General features: G+C 38.6%; 1 protein-coding gene across 1 annotated transcript; it reads right to left on the reverse strand.

Annotated features, from left to right (window-relative positions):
* Positions 1 to 800: 800 nt before the first annotated feature.
* Positions 801 to 6,669, reverse strand: LOC122342998 (polyunsaturated fatty acid 5-lipoxygenase-like). The gene is made up of 14 exons (XM_043237262.1): positions 6,456 to 6,669; positions 6,008 to 6,206; positions 5,842 to 5,914; positions 5,225 to 5,344; positions 4,924 to 5,033; positions 4,027 to 4,196; positions 3,757 to 3,888; positions 3,454 to 3,657; positions 3,169 to 3,255; positions 2,580 to 2,749; positions 2,385 to 2,500; positions 2,195 to 2,295; positions 1,943 to 2,113; positions 801 to 1,536 (listed from the first exon to the last, which is right to left on the reverse strand). Exons 1-14 carry the CDS (start codon positions 6,600 to 6,602, stop codon positions 1,357 to 1,359), a joined length of 1,980 nt encoding a protein of 659 aa, XP_043093197.1. The 5' UTR covers positions 6,603 to 6,669; the 3' UTR covers positions 801 to 1,356.
* Between the last annotated feature and the right edge of the window lie 3,175 nt (positions 6,670 to 9,844).

A 9,844-nucleotide genomic window follows, 5' to 3' on the forward strand; every position in this document is an offset into this window, starting at 1 on the left:
GGGTTTGGGAGGATCACGGTGAAGGATAAGTATACTCTCACTTCCAGTGTGTACGCTTGTTTGTTCTGCATAACAGTGGCCGAATATGGCTTCTGCCCCCTTTTCTACCGTGATACTGGCTGAATCCTTGTGTCTCTTTGTTTTGTCTCTTTTTTAGCAATAATGGCATACAAAGATGGAAAATCTACTGGTCTGCGGTATATGTTGGTCGCCACACCTGTAGCATGGTTTATCACATTTTTGATATTGGCTTGTAGCTGTAACTTTGTGTCCTGATGCATGCGTATGGGTTGCACGGCGATTGCCATCCTGATTCCTGTTGATGTTACGAAGCAGTCATGCTGTTTTAGGAGCTGAAACTAAATATACATTCAAACCCAAGGCCAAAACTAATAACACCCCTCTTAAAGGGGCCTTATGCCTTTAGCCAATATACTACAATTCATATTCATTACCATACAAGAGTTATCGTGACCTGTAATATCACAGAATGAATTAGTACATTTATGCATATGGCAGATGCTTTTATCCAAAGCAATGCATAGTGTTCTTAAAATAATAGTTCACCCAAAAGTTCATCCTCAAGTAGCTCCAAACCTGCCAAACACAAAGGGAGATATTTTGAAGATTTGTGACAAAATTTCTAAAAATCTTCCTTTGTGTTTTGACAAAGAAATTCATACAGATTTAAAGCCACATTTTTTTCTTTTTTCAGGTAAGCAATAAATACATTTGAGTGGACTTTTTCACAAAAGATAAAATATTTGTTTTTTTTAATCAGCAGTACCACTTCACATAAATTCATTTGATTTAAAATATTTTATTTATCACAAAAAAAATCAACTTCTAGCATTTTCAAACACGGCAGGCACAGCTGAACATTAATGAATTCACTGAAAACACACCGTTACATTTAGATCTGGAAAATACTTAATTAATTACAAGAAAGTACTAGAAAGGGAAATTAAAAAAAAGATGTAATGAAAAACATTTATCTATTTTTCTTATGAGAGTTAAAAATAGAAACATAAATGCAAAACCATCAGAAGTCAGAGATGTTCCCAATCGCAAAACAATTCCTTTAAAGCATTCATTAAACGTTTTTCAGCTAAGCCCATACCCAAAGAAATTAAGCCTGAACAATGATAGACATCAATAAAGTAAAAAAAAAACCCAACAACCTACAGTACACCGCAACCTGAGTACATTAACCAAAAGATGAATAAATGAACATCATAGCAGGGATGCATGAATACACACTTTTTAGAAATTAGAACTCAACAATAAACCGATCATAACATAAACCTGTGTGTGCTCTTTGAAAGCATAGCCAAATGAAGCGTCTCTTCTTGACAATCAAATTGCAACACTGTTGGGGACTCTGTCTGGGGACAAATAAGAATAATCCAAAGTTAATTTTTCATTCCGGTTCTTGATTGTCTCCGTCAACTCACTGAGGCTCTTGCGGAAAGTCTTTATGGCCTTCTTCACAGGTTGCTCTGTGAAGAATGTGTCTGGATACATGCCTAAGAACAGCTGGAAAAAAGTAAGATATTTAGGAAACTGATGCTGCTGTTACATACTTTGAAAACAAAATGGGTCATTTGAGCAAAAAATAAATGAAAACTCAATGCAATAGTGATAGAAAGCTGTAATTATGTTGCGGATCCACTCTAGACTAGTGTGATCTTTTACTTTCAATCTCTCTGAAGAGCCCGCATCAAACTGAACCCTTTAACTGATAAAAGTAAGGTTATTGTGCTTAAGTCTACCCCCAGGTCACTTGCTGCAAAGGTAGCTGGATGTCTTTGTCTGTAGGTCATTGTTATGGTTCTCTGTATCCTCAGCTAGTAACAGGTTCATTCTTTTCACTATGCGCCAGACTAGACCGCTGACATGTTCTCTACAATTTCAAGTGAACACTATATATGAATCATCAAACCTCATTCTTCTCCATCCGAGTGAGAGCCCAGACTGTACCCAAAACCAAGCTGGAACAATCCCGGTCCGGCAGAGTCTCCAGGATACGCTTCATATCCACTTCCCCCTTCCGTTGAGGAGGTGGTCTGCGCATGGTGGAAGGACTGTTGGGGATCCAGCCGTACCAGTCAAACTGGAACAGAAACTCGCACGTGTTAGTCTACAGATATCATCAGTTTTAAACGTTCCTGCCGAAGTACGTGAGTAAGCTCACCTGTCCGAAGTTGACAGCGGCATGTTGTGCTGAAGCTGTGAAAATCACCACGGTCAGGTACTCGATCAACTCCTCTCGAGATTCCAGAGACTCTGGAAACTCTGGAAACAGCGACAGTAATGATGCATATTGAATAGACAAGATTATAAACAATCACGCACAGACAAATACTGTGATTAGTCGTACTCACTGTGAGAGTTATTCATGCCAAAGCAGGAAACGTCCTTAACAAATCTTTGAATCTCCACGTCTTCTCGAACTGCTTCATCGCTATCATAGTAGATCTTGACCACGGCCGAAACAAAACTACAGAAAGATACTCTGGATGCCAAACATTTTCTCTGACGGGTACATTTATGGGATCTGAACTGTTGTTAGCACTTACTGGTGGATTGCCTCCCAGATCTTCAAGCCATCGTCTCTGTAATAGTAGTTGGGTGTATCTTCCATTCCTCGAGCCTTTATGTCCTCATGGATGTTCAGGGACTTGAAGGATAAAGCCTCCATGGCATTTTGCACCAGTTTCTCCATCCCATCTGCATTGATGCTACTAATCTTTGGACACCAAGAACACAGTTCATCTTTTGCTTAAATATCATCAGAAATAAACTAAGCTGAAAGCATTTATTTAGCTTACTCAAGTGATGATCTAGCATAGGATGAAATTAGTGTCAAATTTTCTAACACGTAAACCAGTTTGACTGACGTATGTTTCTGTCGATGAATTCCTTATACCTTATATGGACAAACTTGTGGCTCTTTGTTCAGAGCGAGTGCTGTATGCTGAAATATGACTCGGGCAAAACATCCAAACGATTGCCTGTTATTCATCAACCTCAAATATTTATATTACTAATTAAGGGCAACTTATTTGTTAAGACTGCATGTCTTTACAGCCATATCACAGAAAGATGAAGAAAAAAAATAGAAACAGAAGTTTGTGTACTGCTGTACTGAGTTGGCTGTAAAGCTACCTTGCTGAAGACCCCATCTTCACTGATAAGGTGTTTACGGGCCTCTGCGTTGATTGCGATCGTGAAACGAACATGAGGCATCAGTAACTGTAAGAAGCAAATGATGCTCTTGAACATTACATGAATTTAATCCTTAAAATGACTGAAAAGGCAAAAGCTGTTTCCATGTCACACTGAAACATGGATAAAAAGATACAAGGATATCAAAGCTAGCAACCCTGCATCAATACGTCAAAGCACAAACTCCACCTCTTTGTACTACATCTAGATATAACGACTATGTACCTTGTATACGGGATGGACGGCAGACAGCTGTCTGTACATGGCAATTTCAAAAACCTCAGACACCAGATGTGTCTTGAGAAGGTGTGTGACCAGCTGGTGTACGATGAAGTCTGAGGATTTCACAAACATCTTGGCAAGCATCCAGTCATATTTAGAATCACTCGGAAGAAAGATTGGACTCATTTCTCCTGAGGTTTGACTCAGCTGATTCAGATATAATAAAGGCAAGCAGGACATGTTTTTTACTGCAGTGAGTGAATTCATGTGAAAAGCAATTTCATCCATTTTATATGAGACACATACCTGAATGGCGATTGGCAACATTTGGTCCACTTCGTTCTTGTACAGTAGACAGATTGGTGCGGCCAGATAGCGCTGGCTGGCTGCTGGGACGTCCTTCAGTATTTCATAATCCACTATGTAGATGTTTCCTTTCTGTAAACATGTGGACACAGGTGTATAGTGGAGAACAAACAGGTCACAAGTAAAATATCACAGTAACACTCCAATATGTGGATCACGAAACAAGCAATAAGTCTTGATTTGAGTGATTTCTGTGGTAAAGTTTCTGACCCGTAGCTCCTCATGTAGTTGGCGTCCCTTCAGAGAGCCCTTGACCATCTCGTGTGTGACGGGGAATTTCTCTGGAAGATCCGTGCACTTCTTGATCATGACAGGATTGCAGCCGTTCAAGAACTGGTAGCCGAACATGTAATCCTTGGTCCAGTCTTGTATCACGTTCTCTGTCCAGATTACAAAGGGGACACTTCAATCAACTGTCAAAGGTTTACAGGTATAGAAAAATATGCCTCCACATTGTTTGTTTTCCATTATCTATCACTGCAGTTTTCCCGCACAGTTGCTGACATTTTAAAAAAATACAGAGCCGTGACTTTTTTTGGGCTACTTGGGATATAATGTGCAGCAGCCACCCAAAGTACAGTAGGAGGTCAAAAAGCCTACTACTCATTCACGAAACTACTGCCAGGTGGTGCAAAAGTTAGCAAACTAACTGTAATTTTGTTTTGTGAACGGAGATCAAAAAATGAAATAAAACAGCAACAATATTACGATATAACATTATGACATGCTTAAAAATTCTTCGAAAATTAGAAAGTTAGTTTAAAAAAGTGGAATAGCTGCAGCCTAATGCATGAAAAAAGAGGCTTACTTAGCATGATGCTAATGCTAGCATTAGCTAACAAGTTAGCGCTCTAATGCGAGAGCAGAACAGGTCCGGTGACTACAGTAAATCTGAGGTAAATGTTGGTGATTTGTGGAATTAAATGCATTCTATCTGGATTGTTGAGTTTTCTCCTGTTTTCCACATCAGCGCTGTTTCGTCTGCCTTTGAACTACAGTATTCAACATTTGAAGTGGATCAGAACAATTCAGCAAGCATCACGCTCCTATAGCATCATAAATTGAAAGGAGACAAACATTCTTGAAAGAGGAAAAATTCATCCGAACCTAGTGGAGTGTTCTTGATATTGTAATGCTCAAATATCTTTTCAAAATCAGTAATGTCTTTCCAGGACTCTACTAATCCTTCAATTTTGTCAAGACCTAATTCCAGAGACCTGAAACAGAATACATACAGCAGAGTTAGCAACATAACAACCGTTTGCTTGGTACTGCATTGCTTGTGTTAAATTACGTTATCCCTGAACCCCTAAAGTCATCATAAACATAACCTGAACACATAGGGAATTGTAAAATTCAGTAACAGATCAATATGGACCATGACCATGACACACTACCGCAGACTTACGCTTCTAGGAAGTTCTTTTGAAAGTCAAATCCTTTTTGTCCATCAAACTGAACGTCTTTAGGAAGCCCCCCCTCTGTGTCATCTATACATTTAGGGAAGGCTTGGTTTTGTTCCTTCCATCTTCAACGATAAAAATGACAACATGTACGGTTAAAGCAAGAAACACATCTAAAGGCCATGTGTATTCATAGCCCAATTTCATGTGTAAAGTTATACACTGGAAAAGTATTTTCTTACTATTTTGAATAGTTCACCCCAAAACATACATTTGTCAATAATTACTCAACCATCCAGAGCTTTGTTCATCTTCAGAAAGCAAACGACGTTATTTTTAATGAAACCTGAGAGCACTTTAACCCTTCCATCAACGGTAAGGCTATTACTGTAATGGCATAATTGGCATTTTTGGATGAACTATCCTTTTAGGGTTTTAAATAGTAAAAGACAGATATAGCGTTTAACAAAGAAATATTAACATTTGCATGATGACTATAAAGTATAAAGCAATGATATATATATCACACATGCAAATATTACAAATAAAAATGAATACAAATCTTAAACGTATGTTATTAGAAGCGCTGTCGTTGAATAAGACCATAACTGTTTCATCAAACCTGAATACTTCCCGTCTATGTTTCAGTTCTTCTTGTCTTTCTTTTATGTTTGTGTCATCCTGAGGCAGTCGAGCTAAATGAATTTAGCACACATTACAGCATTTAACATACGATTCAATTTTAAAATAATAACCATCATATTAATGCTTCTTTAAAAACTACGTACCGGTGCCTTTTTGGATGGTCACTTCCTTTTTGTCTTCCAACCAGCTATAAAAGGGGAACTCCAAGCTTTCTCCAAAAGGACTTCTCACACTGATATGCTTACAGAACCAGGAATAATTAAAATAATGGCTCTTCTTTTCAAGTTTCACCTGGACGCTGTCTGTAAGTTCCTTCTCCACGTGGATCTCGAGGGTGAGCTCCTTTAAGAACGACTTTTATTAGACATTTATGTTGTATGTAACATCAACAAAGTCTATTTAACCCTATAAATCGCACCCCTAATTAAAAAAACGATTAGACATTTCACGAGTTATTTTCCAATAATAAACATTACATTTATTTGCATCTTGAGTACCTAAACGTCAGGGTCCTAAAGGCGGTATTGATGCTATATTACTATATTTTTTTATTATGTCTTTTTCAGACATATCAGACGGTCAAGTTCTTACCGTTGCAAAAGAAGAAAAGAAGGATGGGTTGACCAGGACTTTTCCGCTGCTCTTCTGCTCCGAGTCCATTAGCGTCAGGTAAATACTGTTCGTTGCCTTGGCCATGATCTGTCTCATGCTATACACGGTCACCTTGTAAATCCACATGGTGCCTGAGTGGAGGAAGTACAATCGCTGGGTTCCTGCTCCTGTTTATATGAAGCTCACTTCCTACACAATCACGCTCATGATTTTGCAATACCGTTCAGTTCAGTTCTTGTGTACGGAAGCCCTCATTAAATATTTTACTGAGAATTCGTGGCGGGTACAAGGTGTTGCGAAACAGACAACTTTTCAGTTGTGTTTCCGAATAAATCTACCTAGATATTTACCTACCTAGCAAAAACAAAGCGACAAATGTGACCTTCTTCTCACAATTTTACATAGCACAAAAAACAAGCATTGTATAACACCCCTTTAAGACCTGATGACCATGTTGGGTGGACCCTTACACAGTGGTGAGTTATTAAGTCAGAACTGCATGGTATTAATTTGAATAAAACTAGAAGAATTTCAAATCACATGAACCAATATTTTATTCGCAATAGAACATGGATAACACAACTGTTTAATCTGACAAATTTTACAATTGTAGGCACAAAGTTTGATGCCTCGTTTCAAATGTGATGCTTTCTACAGATCTCAAAATAGTTGGGGCAGGGCATCTCCTTTTCTTTTCAAAACAGCTGAAGACATCTGGGCACCGTGGTTATGAATTTCTGAAGTTTTAATGTTTGAATTCAGTCTCATTCTCGCCTGATACAGGTTTCTAGCTGCTGAAGAGTTTATGGTCGTCTCTGATGTATTTTTCATTTAACGATGCTTCAAATGTTCTCTGTAGGTCAAAGATCTGGACTCTTCTTCTGTGAAGTCATGCTGTAGTAATATCTGCTGTGTGTGGTTTAGTATTGTCTTTCTAAAATACACAAGACCTTCCTGAAACAGACGTCATCCGGAGGGGAGCATATGTTGCTCTAAAACCATTATATACCTCTCAGCATTCATAGTGTCTTCTTCCAGAACATGAAGCTGCTTGTACGGTATACACTTATACACCTCCATACCATCAGAGATACTGCTTCTGAACTCAACTGAAACACACTGAAGATCTCTCCTCTTTAGCCCGAAGAACACAGTGTCTGTGATTTCTAACAAGACTTGTCTGACCATAGAAGACTTTTCTACTTTGAAAAGAGTCTTGGCCTAAATTTGGGCTGAACTAAATATGGTATCTCTTTGTCTGGTCTGAGTATATAAGGAAAGTGACAAAACACAACAAGGAGTGATTCTGTAGCCAGATCGGCCCGTAGTGTGGTGTGTGTCCTCATACACTACACTATGTACTTTTTAAAGACCAGGTATACTGACCTTTTAAGTTTGTTTTATTTTGTTTTGTGTTATTTTTGTACTGCTGATCAGTTGTGCAAATGTTTATCAATTATACCAATTTGGAAACTGTTCTTGCCTGGAAAAATAAATGTTAATCTTGGTTAACTTATAATATTGTCTGAAATAACTTTTCTAGTAGGTTAGTGACTTCTGAGGTTTTCCTCATTGTTGGCGTGCTAGGGTGAGTCAGATCAACGATCGATGGATGGAGCCGTCTTGAGATCTTGACTTCTGGCCACCAAACTGGCTTAGTATGCCATTACTTAGGGAACGCATAAAAATTACTCTTTTTGAGTCTATCGAGGAGATGTCTGCATTAAGGTAAGTGATCTACGGTGTAGCCTCTGACTAAGACCTGGACTAGCCCAGATGTGTCGTGAGTCTGTTCTGACCAAACAAGGTCTCTAAGCGACCCAGACTCCTAACGAACGATAAGTAGAAACTAGGAAATATTATAGTTAATTAATGATCCAAATTTAATCACAACTAGAGGGATCAGCAGTTACATTTAAGTAAATATAACTAAAATCACGAAAGATTGGAGTCAGATAAAGTTAGAAATTGGAAAACGCGAAAGATTAATAAATATAAGTGATTTTTAAAGAGACGCAGGGAAAAGACTGATCGTGCATTAACCTTCGACCAAGGCCTCTGGATTCCGTTCTTCAGGAAAAAGGGGAGCCTTACAGACCCATGTTTCCAGTATGGCCTATGCACATAATACACATATGAAGACTACTGGAACCATAGAGACAAACCTAGGGTGTATCTTCAAAAAGATCACAGAAATGATAATCAGCCATTCTGAACAAAATGCAGGAGGCTCTCCAGAGACCAGTAATAAAATTATTTCAATTTATTATATTGCAATGTCCAGGCATGGTCGTAGTCTCAGGGTGATTTTGCACTGATTTAGAAGAGGAGAGACAGTTGTAGAAGGGTATGAAGAAGGATCAAGAATGTAGTGTTGTGTTAGTGCTGGAAGACGAGAAAGAAGGAAATAGAAAGTGGGGAGAGATATTGGTAAGAAAGGAAAATGAAAGGAATTATAGAGCTAATGAGAAAGAACCTTTTTATCCTCTGTTAGTGTAAAAATCTCCAATGAGAAAAAATAATGTGTCCAGAATTTATCAACTAAAATGCTGCTTTAAGTTGGAGTTGATTGATCTGCCGCCCAGTAACAAGGGAAGGTGTGAGTTTGGTCTTGCTTCTTGCAATGAAGGAAAAACCCACAAACACAGTGGTGCAAGTACTAGCAAACTAAACCATTCCTCCCTGGGAAGGAAGGCAGACATGAAATCTGATCAGAAAGTTCAATTTTTCTGGACATATTATTAAAGTTGGGCGTAATGTAAAAGTCAGGCAGAAAGTCTTTACAGACTGCAGAGATGGAAGTGGTCAAATTTATACCAATCTGACCATGAACACTTTGTTAATTTTAGCCTTGTGGTTTCAAAGCATGATCGTGACCGTGATATGTCTTTGTAAACTAATTTGCTTCTGATGGGATGCAGTCCTAGATTGTATCCACCAGCAATAACTGTTTGGACGTGGACACAACAGGAAAACCAAGGCCCACCAGTCTTCAAGCAATTTGTAAAAAGGCTCAAAATTGTACAGTTTCTCTCTTGTCTGTCTCTTTTTCAGACTGACTTTTGTCAACCCTAGGGAACAGACTCCTCAGGGAGGTCTGGTCACACCTACACCAACTTACACCAAGGAGATGGGTGTGGAGACACTACAAGGGGTCGTTCACACCTCATTACACTGAATGAATAAGTCCATGACCCCCCAGTGTAGCACTGGACCTAAATTACACAACACAAATTATGGTAGACTAAACATCACCCATCTCCTACACACACATTTTAATCACATGACACATTTACCTGGTACTAAACATGAAACCTCCAGGTCTAAATTATTCAAATGTATCACATTACACATAATTTCAAACATAC

Source organism: Puntigrus tetrazona, chromosome 4 (assembly GCF_018831695.1).
Source record: "Puntigrus tetrazona isolate hp1 chromosome 4, ASM1883169v1, whole genome shotgun sequence".
Classification (NCBI taxonomy): domain Eukaryota; kingdom Metazoa; phylum Chordata; class Actinopteri; order Cypriniformes; family Cyprinidae; genus Puntigrus; species Puntigrus tetrazona.

What these genes read in the sequence shown, in the direction of transcription:
- LOC122342998 (XM_043237262.1), bottom strand. Translation starts at nt 6,602, where the DNA reads ATGTGGATTTACAAGGTGACCGTGTATAGCATGAGACAGATCATGGCC. An exon ending in GACCATCCAAAAAGGCACCG is followed by an intron (nt 5,915 to 6,007) that starts GTACGTAGTTTT and finishes AAATTCATTTAG; the next exon opens with CTCGACTGCCTCAGGATGAC. An exon ending in CTCGGATGGAGAAGAATGAG is followed by an intron (nt 1,537 to 1,942) that starts GTTTGATGATTC and finishes ACTTTTTTCCAG; the next exon opens with CTGTTCTTAGGCATGTATCC.